General features: G+C 38.3%; 1 protein-coding gene across 2 annotated transcripts in view; it reads left to right on the forward strand.

The window, feature by feature from the left end:
- Nucleotides 1-153: 153 nt before the first annotated feature.
- The window catches only part of LOC135477500 (rho GTPase-activating protein 15-like), a 48,857-nt gene continuing 26,167 nt past the window's right edge, over nucleotides 154-22,843 (forward strand). The window contains exons 1-2 of one of the 2 annotated variants that reach the window (XM_064757621.1): nucleotides 154-373; nucleotides 780-1,558. In XM_064757621.1, coding sequence (XP_064613691.1) covers nucleotides 803-1,558 — 756 coding nt within the window. In that variant the 5' untranslated portion in view covers nucleotides 154-373; nucleotides 780-802. Of the gene's footprint in view, nucleotides 374-779; nucleotides 1,559-6,811; nucleotides 6,925-22,843 lie in introns of those variants that run through there. The other variant, XM_064757622.1, reaches the window with a different exon arrangement.

Here is a 22,843-nt window from a genome sequence, read left to right on the forward strand (position 1 = left end):
GAAATATGATTGGACACATTTCCGCCTTGAAGTACTACTTTCTTAAATAGAGCCAATCCACGCGAGGTTACTGTGTATCTTAGGCTCTGTCTGAAGTAAGAAGGATTATTAGAAAAGTGGGTCAGCAGGCAGGGTGACTGGGGAACGAGAAATTGAGGTTATATACTTCAGAGCGAATCGCTTGACCTCCCTCGAAAACGGAAGTTATCATTACAATTTGAGATGTGGTCGCTGTTAAAAACATGGCCGGAGAGTTTGCTGGTGGAGTGTCTAACTTAGTGCAGACTTGTAAGCAAGTGTTAATAAATGTTACCGATTTGAGACGGCGCTCGAATTGATTCGGGACGATCGACGTTTGACAACACACGAACAGGTAACAGCTATTCACCTTTTTTATGTCACTTGAGTTGGTCTGGATCAGTTTATCTGCTACGTCAGAAAACGTACACGCCTTAGTTTCAGGCTAGGACTGTTAGCAAGTTAAAGTACATGCAGAAGAGCCTGTTGATTGTTGTGATTTTGCCTCGCCACCCCTGGCACAACCACTCTCAGTTATCTTACATGTACGTCAGCAGTGAGGAAATACGGTGAGGGTCGCTTGTCACACGGTACGTAACAAGACGCGAGTACTTCTTCATCTCAAATCCCAGTTTGGTGTACTGAATGAAGTACAGATATAGGCCTTACATCTGCAAACATGGGGGATCAAGAATTAAAACAAGATTTAGGTGAGGATGTTTCTTTCATTTGAGAAAGATTTTTTTTTTTTCGTTTAACAGTGTTGTGAAAATTGTCCGTGAAAATGTCCACCAGCAGTGAATACACGGAATATGTGGAGGCTCTGAAGGATTATCAATACACAAATGACAAAGGACAGGAGTTAGCTATCACCCAAGGAACCTACTACATTTTACTAGAGAGAACAAATTCTGAATGGTGGCATATTCAGAACCTGGAAAATCCCCCCAAGGAATTTTACGTACCAGCAAGTTTCGTCCAACACTCGGGCAGATATCCTGAGGAGACGGACGAAGTTTTTGATGATGGGGAGGAAGGAAGCTCTGAAGGTGATGGCACGGAGGAAGAAGACTCTGAGTCAGATGTAGACAGTGAACCAATTAAAATACCTGTTCCGAAAGGGAAACCATTGCCACAAATTCCAGGAAAATCAAAATCTGCTAACAATAATGCATCAAAGAGAATTAGCTCTTTCAAACCGCTTGCTTCCACTCCACCACCGGATTACAATGTTGATGGTCATGATTTGCAGCATAACAAAATTGGGCCTGCATCAACCCCACCTCAGCAGAAAATTGTATGTGTTGAAATAGACAAGTCACCAACAATTAAGCTACCAGCGGCCGGCAGTTCACCACCTAGGGGTCCTGTTTCACCCCTGGCAGTTAAGCCAGTTGTTCGGCCAGATAAAGTATTACCCCCAGTGTCACAGCCTATGGGCCACGTTCCACCCCCATCTGGCCCACCCACACACTCTGAGCCTGTGTTATATGCTAACCTGCATGAGCTGAGAGCGGCACCTGTACCTGCAAGTGAAGTGGTAAGTATATTCTGTGATTGTTTTACATAAATGTACGCTAGGTGGGAGTTCAAACCTGACCTTGATCAAGGAATTTGTAGATTCCCCCACTTTCAGTCATTGTGTGGCCTCTGTGATAATAAATAATTGACGGTTCTCATGGGCCTGCATGCACAGTTTAACGTTCACTGAAGACATTTTGTCTCCTACCAGTAAGGTGCAACACTTTCATCATTTGTTTGAACGCATGGATACCCTAGAAAAGTAGACTGCTTCCTGAGAGAGAATTAACTGAAGTAACATTGTCGAAAGTATACAACTACATGCTAAGTTTTTTTCTGCTGATAGCTGGTAACCAGCTTCTATTGAATGATGTATCTCATTCTGCACGTCACACAGAAATTTCTTCACACAGTACATGTAACTTGTCAGGTTGGCAGTTTACCCAGGGTATACCAGTACTACATGGTATATATATAGTCGTCCAGCTGCTCCAGCTGACCACCATCATTATGTATAGGTGAAAAATGCTTGAGTGTGGCATTAAAGAACAATCAGTTAGCCAATCAAATCATATAAATCCAGGAAAGATCCAGGTAGCCAGGACTGTTGTCTGATATAAAATACATGTACATGTATCTACATGTAAGGTTAAAGGTTGAAAATCTGTTTGATTTTCGCTACATGTTACTACACATGTAATTGTTGCATGTTGCAGCTTCATTCTAAAGCGGTTTTGGGGGTGGGGAGGGTATTGTTCTAAGGAAAGCCTACATGTACTTTAACGTCCTGTGATTAGAGTGATTAATTTTGCCGAAGAGGTGAGTCACAATTTATGACAGTAAATCTGTGCTTCACACCAACAGCCTAACTGTTAAACTAAGTACTGTGTATAAAGTGCTGACAAAGTTATATAGGATGTGAAGCCTTATTCATGTAATTATGTGATTATAAAACCCTCACCAGTGTATACATGAACCTGTAATCTCATCCTCAAAGTCAGCAGACTAATTATACATGTTTCTTAAGTTCATACAGACTATAAATTAAAATCTGATCATATATCGAAGAAATTAGGTGCCTCCTCCCAATAGCATTTTTAATATATTAAGTATGCATACTGTAGTAGTACATGTGTATTTTATTATGATGCATATGAAATGTACAAGGTGCTGAGAATTTTGTATTGTTAGATATGAATATATGTGTATATATACATGTATACTGTACATATGCTGTATGCACATATATCTCGTCTGACATACCAGATTTTATGAACATACAATCTGTCCAAAATGTCATGAAACATAATAGATGGCAGAAATTTACAACCTGTCTAATGGCATTCACAACATACGTGTAATTTATGCATGTGAATGTCTGATAGAGAATCGGATACAAGGTAGATGTGATTATACATTTGATAAAACAATAGGCAAAGTGATATTCTAGAGAAGAATTTGTTTTAGTAATGCTCGGGGTCTGCATGTTCACGTATTTAAATGTACTTTGAATTTATAATCCCACATGTACGTGTACATTGTGAGATATAGACATGCCTGAGATGCATGTAAGCAGGCATATTCCAATAGGTGTACACCAGTTGTCACTGGATCATATCAACCTTAAATTCAAGTCTTCTCTAAGAAGATTTGATAAAATGGAAATGACCAGCTGTGCCAAAAAAAAAAAAATATATATATCACTGATCTTGTTAATCCATAATAACATGCACAAAAAGATATGCATGTGCGTCCAAAAGTACACATGTAAATGTAATTATACCTGTACTGTAATGTTAATTCTGGTTATCTGCATATTGTATGACTTTGCATACAAGGTTGATTAGCTGTGGCAATGACGGTATAAGATTAAAAGGCTTATGTTAAGTGTTGCTGTGCTGTAACTCTGTCCCTGTGCTGGTACTTTCTACACATGTGCACGCATGCATAATTAACGTATCTGTAATACAACATGTAAATGTATCAGCCATAAACGTATCAGCCATACATGTAGTTTATTATGTGCCCCTATTAGGCAGGTACAAATACATGTAGTAAGATACTGACTTATGTTACCAGGAAATGTGAGAACGACGCTTTCCAAGCTGCCCCTTTTTGAGGCCCTTTTCTTTGAGGGGGGCAGTTGTCCAGATTTTAGTTTTTCCCTATGATCTCTCAAACTCTTTGGGGCTTTCGTGAAAATACACTGTAAGTGTCAGGTTGATGATGCCTTTGGGGCTGTTTTTACAGGCATCTATTTGGTGTGCATGTCTGTGTCGCGCATAGGAAGGAATGGTGTGTGAGTAATCGTCCCAAAGAAGCTTACTTTGGGCACTCTGGTTTCCTCCATCCGTTATTAAAACGGACCACCAAATGTTGTACAATTTGAGCTTTATCTGCCCAGTTTCCTCCCACCATAATGCTGGGCACCATCATATAAGTGAAATATTCTTGAGTCCAATCAAATAAGAGAAAAATAAATAATATTATTGCAGTAAACAAAATATACACATAAAGAAATTTATAGTTCCCGTCTTTAAAGCGCATGTACATGCAGCCTTAATTTGTACATGTGTGTAAAGGGTTTTCCTTACATTTGGAAATACATGTAGCATTATTGTCTTCAAACCGCCTCTCAAACATCTTCAACAGGCAGGTGAATATATCGTGTTAAGGAAGCTGAAGTCATTCAGTGTACATGTATATTTTATTTCACTGCACATCTTGAAAATCCTTGTGGTACGAAGTTCGTTTACGTGTAGAGTACATGAAATGTTGTACATGTACTTGGTACTTCACATGCTTGTCACGAGTATCATCGAAAGAGTCCTGAGTTTTAAGCTAATGGCCGGGACATGTCTGACAGGCTTTGTGTGTGACTGAGCCCTAGCTTGTCAGGATTTGTTTTAGTGTTGGTCAGTCAGTCAGAGTTTAGCTGGGACGCATGATGTTGTGGTGGGACCCAGCCGCCAGGTCACTGGGTGGGACAGTTATATCTGTGCATGTGACACTGACAGCAGTTTGACACACATATGTGTACAATCATGTACCTTTGGATGTCCAGACAAAGATGAGTTTTATCAATGTCCTGGTTATCTCCCCTGCTCTCCATTAAAAAAAAAAAAAAGTACCACTATATTTCACCTAAAATTGGGAGTGTAAAGATGCACTTTCAGAAGCATACATGTACATATAAAGGTTTTAGATGATACTTTTTATGCTCTGCTGCATGAATAATTATGGCTTAACACCGCATTATGCTCGACTGAATGATTAATTATGGTTTAACACCGCATTATGCTCGACTACATGATTGATTATGGCTTAACACCTCATTTTGCTCTGCTGAATAAATGATTATGGCTCAACACTGCATTATGCTCTGCTGAATGAATGATTATGGCTTGACATTGCATTATCCTCTAGACACTGAATGAATGATTATGGCTCAACACTGCATTATGCTCTGCTGAACGAATGAGTAGGGCTCAACACTACATTATGCTCTGCTGACTTCACGTGTAAGTATACATGTGCGCGATATTTAAGTCTCACATGCACATGTGACACAGTTCAGCTTTGACAAGAACTGTTTATGTTGACATTTACCTTTGTCTGTGGAGTTTGTGCTGGCCTTTTCATATATACAATAGTTTGCTTTAATATACCATGTGTGTCTGCACATTTAGCTATTGTTCACATCATCACATGACAAATGGATTTCAATGTGTACTGGTTCACACAAAGATTGAGGTCAAGTGTGAGGGAAGTGTGATGCTACTGTCTGCAGTCACAATCTGAACAGTGGTAAAACCAGGATTCCAGACATTGCTATCAAATACATGTACTGTAGCCTACTACATGTGCCAGCCATACATACTTAAATACCTATATTGAACACCAAAACTGTTTAAGACCGTGCTAGTGCAGCTTAGTGACTATTTAGAGCCTCTCACCAATGCAGTGTCCAAAAGTTAAGTTCCCAGGTCATACATGGGAGGGTGTGACAGCAACCTGCAGATAGTCATGGGTTTCCACACGGCTCTGCTGTGTTTTCCTCCCACCATAATGGAAGGTAAGTGAAATATTATTGAGTGCGGCATAGAACACCAATGAAATAAAATAAATTCCTGAACTCCCATAAATTGTGAGCCGACAAATAAGCATCTCTGCACACAGGTAAACTGTGCCATTGTTCCCATTTTTGCATGTGTTTGTGAATGAGATGAAAATTGGTACTGAAATAATTAATAGGCAAGACTAAAAGCACGACTGACAAACTTTTCATGTACCCTTCTAATGTTTAGGACAGATACCAGTACTAGTAGTTTAAGATTTACAGTTCTCTCCCGTTTTTTTTGTTTTTTTTTTGGGCAAAAGTAAAGACATGAATATGTTGTTCATTAGATGGACCTTGTTGAATAAAACTACATATTCATGTTACAATTACATGTACATGTATATTAGCTTAAAATAGCGGACCAGGCAGGTGTCCCAAATATTAAAAGAATTAGGGTATACTGTGAGCGGGGTTATATACCATCTGCTGTTGATTGCTGATGAACAGCTGTGTAATGTTTAGTGTACAGTACCTTAGCAGAAGTAAAATGCAGACATCATAATAATACAATATTATCAGTGGGGTACTCAGTGAATGAACATCTGATTTAAATCTGAAATGCTCTGTCGTTCTCTTAACAACCACGGCAACCAGTACTGTAGGCATTACGTCATCAGTTGCGAGCTCGTAATGTTAAGAGAGCTTCGTGAAACTGGGCTTTAATGTGTAGGTGTAGTCTGAGAATATCTCCTGAACAATGCAGTGGACTTATGTGGTGCTGCATTCATCATTTGTGGATGTGGAGCCATCGGCCCTGGGTTAGTCCAGGGCCTGGTTGTTCAAAACTGGTGTTAGACTTGATACCAGATTCAACTTTAGGCCAAGCCTTCAATATTGTGTTTCGAACAGCTGTGTAACAGTAAATTAAATATGACCTAAAACTGATGCTGTTGTACTTTGAGTTTGGAGAACTGAATGGGCTGCTCAGTTTGGTTAAAATTTTAAATAGAATGTATGACTTAATAGCAGCATTAGCAAATAGACTTTTGAACAACTGGCCCCTGTCCTCTAGCGCGAGGTTTCTGTTTGATTTTAGGGGAAATTGTTCTGTGGTTCACAATGAGCTTGTATATGAGGATACAGGAAAAGCTGGATGATATAATTAAACATACTTCCTTATAATATTTGTTCAGATTTTGTCTTGCCCAGATACATACATGTACATACCAGCCCAGTGTATATATTTTATACTTTGGGTTTTAATTAGACTAGAGTGTGCAGTGTGCTGGACTTTTCCACTGCCTACAGACATGAATATCGAAAAGGTAGGAGCGCAGAGGCGTAAATCATGTGGTCTTATGTATATGTGCAAGTCTCATTTGTATTTACACCTCTAATATATCCAAAAATTTCGTTCAATGTTAAGAACTGTCAGTTTATGATGGACTAAAATTGGCTGAATCTCTGTACTGATGAGGCCAGGGTCAGGTTTCTCCCAGGTGCAATTGATGTGTACAGCGTGAGCATGTTGGGTTCGGCGGGGTGGATGTAAGGCATTAGTAACAAAGATGCCAATGTGGATGCAGTCTTGTTTTTTGTCAAAACACATTCATGTACATGTGGTTTTTAACGTGGTTCACAACAAGCGAGATGTATTGTATCTTCAGGAGTGCAGGAGTGGGTTCTTCTGCTGCAGCCCATGTCATGTACGTGCATATAATTACACACACATGTAACAAAGCTATTGGCAGTCACATATAATTCAGCAAATTACAAACCGTTTATGCAAATCTGCGACATCTAAGACTTTACAAGGTTAAAAAAAAAAGTCAGAAAAACTGAAAAGTCTAGATAGCACAATTGATGTCTCCCATGTAGCATACAACATTTACATGTATAGACAGAAATAGTCATGCACCATAATGCTGGCGGGCCTCATGTAAGTGAAAGTGAAATATTCATCAGTAATGTGTAAAACTCCAATCAAATAAATAAATAAATAAATAAATAAATAAATACACATGCTTTAAGTTATATGTGCATGTAGATGTATCTCAATGTATCAAATAAATAAAAAAATAAATAAAGAGATAGATAAAGAAATAGATAAATAAATAAATAAATAATCCTGCTAATCTGAAACCTGGCTTATCTTGACCTCGGATTAATATGCAAAGACACATATTCTCAAAGGAATATGAACAGGTGACAGTCAGTTTCAAAACACATGCACATTAAGTGCACCTATGTACATGTATGAAAGTTGATCCCGCATTAGACAATAATTTCAGTGGACAGCGACTGTGATGTGGAGCACGTGTATATTCCCATATCCTGCAGCTGATGTCATGTGTATGCTGACCAGGATATCTCCCTTATTTGAGTTGTGACAAGAATGGTCACCTTGTTGAAATGATTTGCCTATACATCAGTGTTCTGCTTTGAATGACTGGGTCTTTTGCAGGGTAAATTTGTTACGTGGTTTAATACTCGTTGACAGGATAAGGAAATACATGTATATGCGTATATGGCATCAGTAACCCTCATATTGGGCGAAGTTGCTCTGCTGACGCATGGCCCAATACAACAGTTATTGACACCATATACTCTATAATCATGTAACTGATATTATTGTACCCGACAGACTTGCCCTACAAGTGATACCCGGTGAGATGATACAGCAAAGCTGGCAGAGACAATACCAGCTGTTATCCTCATTTGAGCTGTAACTTGAGAATTGACGGCATGAAAGTGAAAGACAGCACCTGACTAATGTTTTTGTTCACTGATAAGATTACCACTCAAAAGTGTCTTAAATATTTTTTTTAGATTTTTTTTTTTCAACCCAGTAAAAGTTTTGTGAAACTTCGTCTTGTCACAGCTTCAGAATGTCTCCATTATTGACAGCAAGGTGACATCACGCTTACTCTGTCTCTCTAACGTCAAAGGTATTTCCCATATAACAGTCTAAGCAGTAGTCTATGGCAGATTAAAGTTGTGGACTTTGGTGATGAAGGACCAAGCAATAAATACACTGTAGCTTTCTTGGAAATTGGACATACTGGAAGGATATTTCTTCCACTACTTGAACTGTTTTTACAATAGGCCTACTATACACATGTACATTGTATCATTTATACAGTTTACGAGATGCCTGCAGATGCCCGGCTGGGGTATTCCTGGTTCTGGTCCTAGCGCCCTGAGGGGATGCCCTGACACTGGCTCTTCTCACCTTTGTTAAATGTTTACAAAATTACAATAGAGTTGTTGTACAGCTGGATTCATGCTCAATTCTGACACATTCAGCTATCACTGGATTTGATGCTTCGATTTTGTGGTGGTCGCTTCTAAGATGAGAGCAGTGCTGATCTAGTTATCGTTGACGTCAGAGAAAGCACCCAGGCTTTAACATGACGTTTCATTAATTTTACTGTATTTTACAGTAACAGAAAAAAGCATCCCTTGTATCCGACAAAGTCAAGTGGCAAAATTAAAATTCTTCAGTTCTAATAAATTCAGAGAAAAAAAAATTGTCATGGGATTAAATTAATTTTGAGCATTGTCCTTTGGCATTCCTGATGAATTTTTCATGAACTGTAATATTTGTTATTTAGCAACTGCATGCTGACTAAACGCTAACATGAATGACAAAAAAAAAAAATTGTATAATTTGGAGAGCGTGTCTATGTAGACCTTGCATGTATGTCCACTGGGAAGATGATTGGGGTTTGGGCTGAGACGGTATGCTGCTGTCTGACATAATTTGTGATACCATCGTTGAATATTACATGGCTTGTAAATCAACTGATTTTACGTCTGTGGTATTCCGTAAATGATACAGACCTTCCCCACAACACTTTGTGAAGTGACCCTTCAGCTACTCGTAAAAAATTGTTGAGTGAATGGGTAAAGGCTACGTCACAGCTTAGGCTGTGCAATATGGTAGCAACATGTTTGATTGGATAAAAATTCTCAAGATGGCTGCCTCGACTCACACCAGACAATATGTGCAGCATTGTCATTTTGTTCTACATGTCGTTTCGTGAAATCTCATCAAAATAATAAAGTATGATACTTTTTAGAAAGCTTGACTATCCTGCTTTCGATTGAAATGTGTTTTACCTAGGTTCTGTGTTGTCCTTTAAGGTTACATGATGTACTTTGTAGCCATGTATTGTGTCAGCAGCAGGTTTATCATACATATATATCCACTAATTCTTAAACCATTGCAACCAATATTTTAAAACATTCTGAGAGAACTATTGGGTGTAGAGAAATAATACTCACAGTTTTATGAAGCTTCCACCTTTAATCACACAAGCAAGTCAATTTTGGTGTCATTTTGATAAGAATTGCATAAATTCCTAGGGAAAAAGAGCTTTAGAGGTCAAAAAGTTTGATTACAGCAAGCAGAAAGATAAGAACCGTGCCAGTTATCCAACATTATGGCTTGACAGTTACCAGCTGCTTGCCAGGGTATACCAGTAATCATGGACCAGATCTACTTATGTAATTACATGTTAGCCATACATATCAAGGTTAAATTATCAACTGTTAGAATGAGGATGGAGGTGTGTCAGATGATAATCCTGTCCTACATGTATCTGCTGGGATTTCACTGTTCAAACATGCTCAGAGAGAATACCGTATACAGTGTATTTATATGTACTTCTACAAGTACACGTATACATACACATATGCACAGTGTACACGTGTGCACATATATGTACACGTATGCACAATGTACACGTGTGCATGCATGGATCAATACAAAGATGGATCAATACAGGCACACATAAATACATGCATCAAAATTTTTACTTCAGCAATTTACATACAATTTAAATATGACCAAGGCATATGAACATGTTAAGGAAGATCCAAAGCTGCTGTCAGGTTTGATAGCTTTTATGTGAGTCATCGGCAAACTGCAACAGGGAACAGGGCTGAAAAACCCTTTTTTACTCATAATCATAATTGCATAATCGCTGAAGCTGTGGAATAGCACAAATGGTGCGATGTTGCAGTGGACTGGTAATGACCAGGGCAACCACATGTGACAGCATTGGGGAGATTGACAGATTATAAGGGCTCACCTGGGTGATCCATATCTTCTACATCAAAGATTTCATATTTTCCAAAGACACTGGCCTTCACTAATGTGTAACTGACTTACCTGAGTGTGAATGTAATCCACTGCCAACACCAAACTAAATTTGGTTTAGCGTCAATTCCTATTTTTACCTCTGGTGCATTTTTAATGCGTTTCAGTATATTATACATGTACATGCTTTAAACTGATTTTATTTATGTTATTGTGTATTAGTGTACCTCTGGTTTTAAGTACAGGCATAGAGCAGAAGGTGTGCATAATGTATATGTCTGTTATAGCCAAGCTCATTTGTAGTAAACTTTGTTACAAAATCTCATTGTGAAGTTGTTGTTACTTGTTTGAACTGCATGGATATGCTTTTACTTGATGCTCGAGTTTTGTTTAACTTAATCATACTTCAAGAAACTGTTCCCTGAAAAGGAGAACATACATGTACTGTCGAGTTGCACTGGCCAGATTTCTATTGACCACTATAAACAACCTGAAGAGGATCGTGGGTTTTCCGTGGCTCTACACGATTTTCCAGGGCTCGCAAAATCCCTAGCCTGACGAATCCTGGGACAACCAGATTTTTTCTTCGGGCTACTGGAAATTCAGAGCATGCTGCCCGTCGGGCTACCAAATTTTTAGATTGAATGTGAATGAAGGGAAGACCTAATAAACTGTATTTGTATCCGCCTGATGACTGGGGAAACCATTGCAGAGGTTTATCCATGTTACCTTACTTGCCAATCAAGTTGGCCAGCCTTGTACGAGTGTCAAATGTCCTTTGTGAATCTTCTTGAGTGCGGCGTAAAACATTAATCAAATAAATAAATTTTAACAGTCATCATACATGTAGGTAGTGAACAGTACAGTGACATTTAGAAACGAAATGGTAACATGAATCAGGAAACAAACATTTTTGTATGTGTAGTTTTAGTGACTGCTATGAATAAACAAATGCATGGATCTGTTTGGAAATCTGAAAATGTCTAAGTGAATTGTTGGGCTTTCTTTAAAAAAAAGCAGGGCTACCAAATTTGAAATGTAGGCTGCCCGAAGGACTGACAGGGACTGTTTCAGATTTTGTGAGATTCTGTTTCTCCCACCATAATTCTTGCTACAGTCTCAAAAGTGAAATGTTCTTGAGTGCGTTGTAAGACACCAATCAAATAAATCAATAAAACACCGACCACAAGTCACAGTCCCCACCTACAATAAGAACATTGCATATCAAAGACCCCTGCCGTAACTCCCATAAGTGTCTTTTACCACCTCAATGATGCAGAAGTTCATAACCTACAAGTGTGAAGTCGCTGCTCTGTCCATATGATAAACAGTCATAGTTATGACAATAACAATTTTGGCGTGTGTTGTTGATTTACTGGCAAGATCTTAGCTCTATCTATTAAAGAATAATATCTGTGCTTGACAGTGTCAGTCATTTTACTTTATTTTGGTGTAGAGGTCAGTATTTGAATGATTCACATGACGTGAACGTTATTCAGTTTTACAAAGTTCTGCTCAGTCAGGTGAGCGACAGGTATGCTCTGAATGCCATCTTGTTAATGAGGCCTTGAGCATAGATGTATATGTATGTATGTACATGCATATTATTTGCTGACACTTTAACCTGTCTACGTATACATGGAGATACACAAGTATCTTTATTAAGATTGCTAAGCTTCTACTTCCTGCTGTAACAACTTCATTCATTTTCTATTCACTTGGCGTGTAACGCGACTCCCATCACTCAAGCACAGGTGGTGTCATAACGAGCCACCAAGCATACATTTACCTGTACACAGGTGTTACAGCTGATGTAATGTACATGCAAGTGGGCCAGAATAATGATCACCTGATATTGAGGAGGATAATATACCAGCTCTACACTGTACACTGTAGCTCCTCTACTTGACCATTACATGTACATACCTGTATACAAAGAGATAAATGTGTGAGATGAATGTTAAACATCCTGTAGAAATTCAGCTTTATACTACATATGTACATGTATGTACATGTATGTATATATGTGTGTTTGTCCTGCCTGAAAGGGTTGTTTGGAGAGTTGGACATTGCAGTACTTCTGTTAAACTTCCTGTAGCAGTACGGAGCTTCAGATATTGCTGTGTAATATACATGTATTTGTGAGAGAGTGGTGAGTACTTGTACACGCAGTGTGTGGCGAAGAGTACTTGTACACGCAGTGTGTGGTGAAGAGTACCTGTACGCGCAGTGTGTGGTGAAGAGTACCTGTACACGCAGTGTGTGGTGAAGAGTACCTGTACACGCAGTGTGTGGTGAAGAGTACTTGTACACGCAGTGTATGGTGAAGAGTACTTGTACACGCAGTGTGTGGTGAAGAGTACCTGTACACGCAGTGTGTGGTGAAGAGTACCTGTACACGCAGTGTGTGGTGAAGAGTACCTGTACACGCAGTGTGTGGTGAAGAGTACTTGTACACGCAGTGTATGGTGAAGAGTACTTGTACACGCAGTGTATGGTGAAGAGTACTTGTACATGCAGTGTGTGGTGAAGAGTACTTGTACGTGTGCATACAGTGTAGATGCTTTTATAATACAAGTATTGTACATGTACATGGGTGCTTGTAGTCTTTATGTACACGGATGCTTGTAATCTGTATGTTCATGGATGCTTGTAATCTGTACATGGATGCTTATAATCTGTATGTACATGGATGCTTGTAATCTGTATGTTCATGGATGCTTGTAATCTGTACATAGATGCTTGTAATCTGTATGTACATGGATGCTTGTAATCTGTATGTTCATGGATGCTTGTAATCTGTTTGTACATGGATGCTTGTAATCTGTATGTTCATGGATGCTTGTAATCTGTATGTACATAGATGCTTGTAATCTGTATGTACATGGATGCTTGTAATCTGTTTGTACATGGATGCTTGTAATCTTTATGTACATGGATGAACAATGCATATGTGTACTTTATAGCATACATGTATAGAGACTTAAGCCAGGGCTTCATTTACCTGGGTCATTTCAGCTAAAAATAAACCTGTTTTAATACAGTTTAATCCCGAAATAGATTAATTTGGAACAAGAGAATACTCTCTGGGAAAGGCTCAGATTAGAACATTAGAAAGTTTGTTTACATGTAATGGTTGTGTTTTAATTAAGAGGTCGGTTACATGTAAATAACTTCATGACAGCACAGCATACCTGTAATGTGCAAAGATGAAAGTACATGTGTGATATAACTGTATTATCAACACACTTTCAGTGTTAATGTGGGCGAAAACAGTGTATATGAAAACAATATGTGTACAGTATGTATATACCAGTGAAAACAGGAAGAAACCGAAAACCCCCCCCAAAAAAAAAAAAACACAGTTCAACACATTTGTACAAGTATATACATATACAAATGATACAAATCACTTCTGCTACAGGTGTGCATGTACAGGTATTTGTGTATATTTATGTTTGTCCCACAGATTTATCCAGACTTGACAATCAGGCTATCTCATTTGTGAATGTTTTGTCGTGGCCAAGCAGCTCGATCATATCTGTTAGTTGGCCGTTCTTTTGTCTAGTTTATCCCTCAAAGTTCTGACTTTCTATGTTTTTTTTACGTGTTACATCGTTCTACTTGTAGACACCTACATACATGTAGATCTACATGAACATGTACATGTTACATTTCTAAGGAAACAAAGCTATTATGAAATGCTGTTTTGATTGTCATAAATTATATATACATTACGTGTTTGCTGTCATGTCTGCAGTAAAAAATACACGGGGACATAAAAAGAACAATGTGTACATGTATGTGTCCCTCGTTAAGCCTTAGGCTTTTGTGACAATCTGTGCCGAAAGGATTTTGTGCAAGGAAATTAAACTTTGAAAGTTTGATCTACTAACCATCTGCCTGACTGCCTTGTTGATTTCCTAGTTGAAAGGTTTTCCTTGACATGAGCTTGTACTTATTTCTACCTTTATCTCTGTTATACATGTATAATGCAGGAAGATGCACGCTTGATGTGAATTTTAAGGTTTTTTTTCCTTTCTTTTTTTTTTTTTTTTTACACTACCAATAATCTTTCAGTACAAGTCAGAAACGAAGCTACATATACGTGTACATCTGTAGATATACACATACACACGTACGTCTGTCCATGCATGTACACGTGTAGACTTACACATACACACGTACATCTGTCCATACATGTACACATGTAGATATACATGTACACTGTACATCTGTCCATGCATGTACATGTGTAGATACACTGCATACACGTACACCTGTCCATTCATCTACATGTACACGTGTAGATAAACACATCCACCTGTTCATTATTTACATGTATAGATATACACATCCACCTGTACATCTGTCCATGCATGTACACGTGTAGATATACACGTACAATGTACATTTGTCCATGCATATACGTGTGTGTAGATATACACGTACACTGTAGATCTGCCGATACATGTACACATGTAGATGTACACATACTCTGTACATCTGTCCATGCATGTACACGTGTAGATATGCACGTACACTGTACATCTGTCCATGCATGTACATGTGTAGATACACTGTATGCACGTACACCTGTCCATTCATTTACATGTACACGTGTAGATATACACATCCACCTGTACATTATTTACATGTATAGATATACACATCCACCTGTACATCTGTCCATGCATGTACACGTGTAGATATACACGTACAGTGTACATTTGTCCACGCATGTACATGTGTAGATATACACGTACACTGTACATCTGCCGATACATGTACACATGTAGATATTCACGTACTCTGTACATCTGTCCATGCATGTACATGTGTAAATATACACATACTCTGTACATCTGTCCATGCATGTGCATGTGTAGATATACACATAAACTGTACATCTGTCCATGGATGTATATGTGTAGATATACACGTACACTGTAAATCTGTCCATGCGTGTACATGTGTAGATATACACGTACACTGTAAATCTGTCCATGCATGTACATGTGTAGATATACACATACACTGTTCTATACACGAGACTTGTTCTTTCATATGCGAAAAGGTTGAGGAATTAGTGAACATGTGTATGGAGGGAGAGATAAGGTGTACAGAGGGAGGGATAGGGTGAATGGCGTAACATTTGGCACATGCCAAAGTTGCGCACTTTGCCTGATTCGTAGATTTGCATTTTCCTTAAAGAGGTGCTTTGAAGTTTGCTTAGATGGCAGGATGACATATCCTATCCTTGGGACATTTATTGGCTTGTAAATATGTACTTTTGTGGATGAATTTTTTGAGTTGTTTCAGGTAAAAGGTCTTTAAATTGTCATGCACATAATACTTTTGTTTTCTCCTCTTTATTTTGTCATAATTACATCTACATATGTTTATCAACCCTCAGTGTTCAACAAAGTGTGAAGTGTAGTGGAGTGTGACATGAGCTGGTGTGTCTGTCATGACACGGAGACATGATTTACACCTTATCAGGTGTGACATAAGCTGGTGTCTGTCATGACACGGAGACACGGATTACATCTGATCAGGATTTACTGTACATGTGTACATGGACATTAGTTACATGGGTATAGCCATGAACTCAGATGCTTTGTATTGCTTAAGACTCTGATTGCATTTGTGACTTATAATTGACGAGAGCACGTACCTGGTGACATTGTTTAATACAGCATTTACAGGTAAAAAGTATATGTACAGGTAAACAGGATTATTACACCTGTACATGTGTGTGTGAACTGATGCGGATGGGTGATCAGAATGTAGGAGGTTGTAAGGCAGTCTGATGATAATCACTGATTAACTTAGTGGTTAATGGATTTGATGTTACTAAGGTTAGTATAATACATATCTAGGCCTACATGTACGGATCATAATGATAATGCATGGATTAACAGTTTCGTGTGGGATTGTCTTGGTTTTTGCATGCATACTGTCCGGGAAAACAGGAAATGTTCTCATCATTCTCATCTTTAATCGTCGCAACAATGTGGAAAGAATTTAACTGAGAGCTCGAAAGTTTGTGCGTGAAATTGGTGTGAAAACTGAAAGTTTTTAAATTACACGGACATGTACTGTAGTTTACGTGGGTACTGTCATTGTATTCTCCTCAGAAAGAAAGTTTGGTTAAAACCAAGAGCCCTAGGGGGCATGTTCTAGGTCACAGAATACGTACTTACAGTACCGCTAACATGGAGGTTATTAACAGGTGATTGGACATGTAGTGTACATGTACAAAAAAAGTACATGTTCATACATGTATATGTGTATTTAAAGACAATTATGACCCAAATGGATTTATGTAAGCTTGAGAGACAGGTTTTGTTTAGATTATTGGCATTACTGGGATGTGTCTTCATAACTGTGTTACATTTCCATGTATAATCAAGTATGTATTTGTTACCCATTGTATGACATGTGGGCTGCCTCTCAGATTCACCAGGGCCTCTGTGGCCGAGGGGGTTAGCAGATCCAGCACAGGGTAATAACCCACGTGCCTCCCACCATTGCTCGCGCTGTGAGTTTAAGTACCGCTCATACTGGCTTCCTCTCTGGCCCTGCATATGTGTACATGTAGGAACGTCTACCAGCAATCAGTGGATGGTTGTGGATTTCCTTGCATCCTAATGCTGGTGGCCATCATACATGTACAAGTGAAGTATTCTTGAGTACGGTGTGAAACTCTAATGAAGAAAATAAACCAATAAATAATGCTGTTCATACATATATGTACATGTACTTGTAGTTGCCTTGTAAATAGTGACCAGTATTTTATACCATCATGTTAAATGTACACATGAACACAGAAGCTTGGAGAGAGATGTGGGCAAGCAGTTTAGTATGCTTGTTGTCCACTAGAACCCATGAGCCGCCGGCTCAAACCTGGCCATCAACAGGGAATTTGTAGATATACCCCCTCCCCCCCCCCCTCATCAGATAATATCAGATAACATCACACAAGAAATTGAAACCACAAGAGGGAATAACTCTATGCTTCAGAAAGTGCAAAGATCATGTGTCTCCCACGTAAGAAAGAGTTTGGAAGAAGGTGGAAATCACTTTGAACACTTATTGTAAACTGTAGATTGTTATATAGTAAATTGCCTGTGGGTCCAGACTTTGGCTCCACCCAGTATTTATGTGGGCTAGTTGACAACTGATAAATGATGCTCATTTGGCTGTTTGCACAGTCTTAACATTTGATGTATTCCACTGGTGTACAAGTCTAAATGTCACACATGAGAAAGTTTGACACTAAATTGCCAAAGGCTGGTGGTTTCCCCTCAGGCATTCCAGTTTCAACCATCCGTTAATTGACCATGGTCAAATTTTTGTGAAAAATGAAAATTCTTCGAGCAGAGCGTTAAACACTAAATCAGTTCACTGATTATTTTATCTTATCAGGTTTATACATGTAAATGAACATGCTTTTGGTATGGATGTGATTGTTTGTTATCAGTATTTTGATCGATTTACTTGCATGTATTATGAGAACCTTATATTAAATGGGTATTACCTTTACTACATGTGCCTTTACTTGATACTTTAGTACAGGTTCTTATAAAGTGTATACATGTACATACTGTACATGTATTTATGGAGTTTGTGTTTTATAAATAGTGATTTACTGTACTTGAAGGATTTAACAGGTCCAAAATATGTAACAGACATTACTGAGTGTTAATTAATCAGACATTGTTTGAATTGAGAACCTGTTTGTTGTAATATACAACATTCAGTCACAACGAAAATGTAATCTCCTGGAGAAACACTGATTTACCACAAAAAGCTAGACGTGTTACTAGTATAATAGGGCGAAATGAACAATATTTTCAGCAGGATGATGGACTGTATGTTAGTGTGAAGATAATATTCATGTGTCTCCTCAGTGAGTGGAGTTATCTCCCCATGTTTGTACAGCATGTAGCCCAGCGTAATTGATTCAGATTTAGAAATGAAAATGAGAAATGAACATGATTCATGTGCATTGTTAAACTTGTCCTTAATACAGTGACCTTTGTAATTTACAACATGCAGAATGTCATGAAAAAGAATCACTCTTTGACCTCTTGATACAAAGATTAATGGCAGTTAAACGTTTGCTGTGATGTCATGCTATTGTCTGAGCAGTTGATTTTTGTTCAAAAATCTACACTTGGGAGTTAGCGGTTTGATTGGTGAATTTGAGTGACGACTTGTACACGAGTGGTGTATGGCATAGCAGGATTTGAACCAATAAACTCAAAGCTCTTAAACATTCCAGTATCCCACTGAGCTATCTAGGAAGATCATACAGCCTTCTCCTTTTAGACAACTTTAAACATTTGTGACGTCAATCCTTTGTCTAACTAACCACTTCTTTATAAGGGATAGACGGGTATTGGGAAAGGCGTCTTGATATAAGCCGATATGAAACTGCATAATGCACTAGGCTTTGCATCAGGCACCACCTACATTGAAAACTCAAACAAAATCTGTATGCAACAGCAGAGCGACAACAAAAACAGTTACGAATCCATGGCTGTCACACTAAGAAAGAAATACAACCTGTTTTCTCATTACTTATGGCAGTACGCCAACATTAGTTGTTTCAGTTAATTTTTTTGCTATCTACCAATTCTGGACCATGTATAAATACAAGGTAAGAGTATAAATTCCAACGTCATATTATAAACGGCCTTTGTATAATTATGACCACTAAACAAAATCCGCTGGTGAACAGAAGTGTTATACTTTATAGCGTGCACTAAAACTTCATGTAACACTGTCATGAAAGACCAACCATGCTTCGGTTTATGGTTCAACTATGCAAGTAAATACACAGCCGATACGAAAGATCATTCATTGTCACTAATTTTGATGTAACTTTGATTTTTTGAAATGACATTGCACGATTCTTAAAAAAGAATCGATCATTGTTACATTACTACAAACATGTTCAAGTAGAAGAAACAACTGGGAACAGTTGATTCTTAAAAATTGATGCGGTGCTCTGCGCTTTGTGGGATCAGAGCTACACCGTGCACAAGGATTGTACTAAAGGCTGGGTGGGACCAGAGCTACACTGTACAGTAGGGTTGTCCTAAAGGGTGGGTGGGACCAGAGCTACACTGTACAGTAGGGTTGTCCTAACGGCTGAGTGGGACCAGAGCTACACTGTACAGTAGGGTTGTCCTAAAGGCTGGGCGGGACTAGAGCTACACTGTACAGTAGGGTTGTCCTAATGGCTGGGTGGGACCAGAGCTACATCTGTACAGTAGGGTTGTATTAATGGTTGAGTGGGGACCAGAGCTACACTGTACAGTAGGGTTGTTCTAAAGGCTGGGTGGGAGGCTGGTTGGGTCCACAGGTATATATGTACACTGAACAGTTGAGTTGTATTAAAGGTTATATCAGGCTGGCTTCATCCCAGTTTTTGTGGGAAGGTCTGCCAGCAACGTGTGGGTGGTTATACGATTCCTCGTTCTCTGCCTGGTTTCTATCACCATAGTTCCAGCTGCTGTCAAGTAAATGAAATTTTTCTGAGTATGGTGCAAAACACAATTAATAGAATAAATGTTTACCCTTTATTGACTTTATATACATGTAATTAGTGCAGCTAGATAGCAACCACTGTGTTTTTTGTGGGGTTTTTTTGTCATTGTTTAATTTTTTCTGTTGTATCACTGTGTAGGTAAGCCAAGGCTAATAAGGTTATTTAATTTCAAAACTAAAGTTTGATAAAAGTAAAATTTGAAATTTGATTCATTTTCATTGACACTGCCTTTAAACTGACCATGCAGTGAAATACATGTACTAGTATTTTATGTTTAAGGATGTAAATACATATCTACATTTAGTTATTTTGACCAGTTCCTATGTCTATCATGTATGCATATTCATTAGTGAATGAGAGATTTGTCCTGTTAGTAGAGAAGAAAATACAGAACAAAACAGGAGCAGGGGAGATAACCCTAATGTACTGAGATGCATTCCATTTCAGTCTTGTTGATTGTTTACATTGTTTAATTCCTTGTAAGCAATTCGAACACAGTTTTGAATAACAACTCAAAATGCTGTCAGAGCTTGAAATTTGTTTTTTTGTTTTTTTTTTTTTTGATTGGTTTTTACGCCGTACTCAAGAATATTTCACTTATACGACGGCGGCCAGCATTATGGTGGGTGGAAACCGGGCAGAGCCCGGGGGAAACCCACGACCATCCGCAGGCTGCTGGCAGACCTTCCCACTTACGGCCGGAGAGGAAGCCAGCATGAGCTGGACTTGAACTCACAGCGACTGAAATTTGATGCCATGTATGTGTTTATATATGTGTATCTAAGTCATAAATTGTAGATTGACTTAAAGGGTTTATATGGCTGAGGGGTTTACTCAATGACCCAGGAGCCACTCACCAATGCGGTCGCTGTGAGTTCAAGTCCAGCTCATACTTGCTTCCTCTAAGGTCGTATGTGGGGAAGGTCTGACAGCAAACTTCAGATGGTCATGGGTTTTGAGCCCTGTTTCCTCCCACCATAATGCTGGCCTCTTCATATAAGTGAAATTTTCTTGAGTACTTCGTAAAACACCAGTCAGATGAAACAATAAACTGACTTTAAACTAAAAAAAAAAAACAATATCCTTACATGTATACGGCATAATCTTAATTACCTAGGGTCTTACTGGTTAATTGTGATACATGTACAAAGGTAAGAGAAGTTTTTTTCATGGCCACCTGGTAAGGTCATGTACGTGAAACATGAATCCCTGGCCTGATTGGTCAGCTCTAGATGCCTTATACATGTACTTTGCCATGTAGTTGGAAGTATTGAAATCATGGAAGAGTTTGATTATGTTTCATGTTTATTTAGCTGAATTACAGTGCAGCTAATTTTGAGCGAGGAGTGGTCAGTAGGACCCTATAAATGGCCGGGGATATTTTGTTCATTCCCAAAAGTTTACATGTATGTGATGTATGATATGTTTGACTTTATACTTCCTAGATTTATGGTGAGGCTTGACAGAAGTGCTTCAGACATGTATAAAGAGAACATTTTATGTTCCAGTATGTGTGGCTTTTATATAATGGCTACAGTGTTTGCAATATGAATAAATAAAAGTGTCTTTTTAGTGGCAAATTATCCCATGTTGCAAAATACTTAAGCAAACCTCAAAAACCTTTTTAAGATCAAAAGTACTTACATGTACTCAGAATCAGCCCCATTGACTTTGTCTTAGTTGAAAATTTTTATATCAAATATAGTATATGTATTTTTTTTGTAAAATTAACTTTAGTAATAATAATGATAATAATAATTTTGTGTTGCCAATATGACTAAATATCAAAATTCTTCGAAAAAAATATCAGTAGATGACTTTACAGTGTATACATGTTCAGTCCTCAAAAAATTCGACCAGAGACATGGTGCATATTTTGGCGTATTAGACGAATACTACCTGATACGTTTTACAATTTCTTGTATGTTCATGTGTGCCACTTCCTAGAACATCACATTTTACAATTCAGACTCTAATATGTTTTTAAATTACATGTGACATTATGCCTTACTGGTCGAATTTGTCAGGGATTTACAGACTACACAAAAAGGCAGTGTGATGATAAGTAGTCAGAGATTATATCTCTCCATTTCATAGAAGTTTTAGCGTACTTTCCCATAAACCAAGGACTAATATGTATATGTAACCAGGTTACAGTTATACATGATGACAATGTTTTACCTCAGGAATGTTGTGGGAAAGACTCTCTGCATCCGTAGATACGGCGAAGTTTGGCTTACACTTAGGAAAGTGCTTTCCTGTCCCACATCCTAAAGCAGGAATATTTTCATAATGCCATGTACTATGTGTATTTATTGAAATGAGTATCTGTGTAAATTTAGGTACTTGTAAAGTATGGATGTGTCAAATAGTCAAGTGGTTTTGAATTCCGGCTCTGTATATGTACTGTATTTCTGTTCAAGTACATGGAGTATTGCCTAAGCATATTTTCAGTCAGTGGATCGTCATAGAAATATTTTGTCAGCGGAGATGACAGCATACATGTAGGATGTACATTTATTGTCATACTTCATGTACATTGTCTTTGTGTGCCCAGTTTGGCTAGGCTACATTTTAA

Source organism: Liolophura sinensis, chromosome 11 (genome assembly GCF_032854445.1).
Source record: "Liolophura sinensis isolate JHLJ2023 chromosome 11, CUHK_Ljap_v2, whole genome shotgun sequence".
Classification (NCBI taxonomy): domain Eukaryota; kingdom Metazoa; phylum Mollusca; class Polyplacophora; order Chitonida; family Chitonidae; genus Liolophura; species Liolophura sinensis.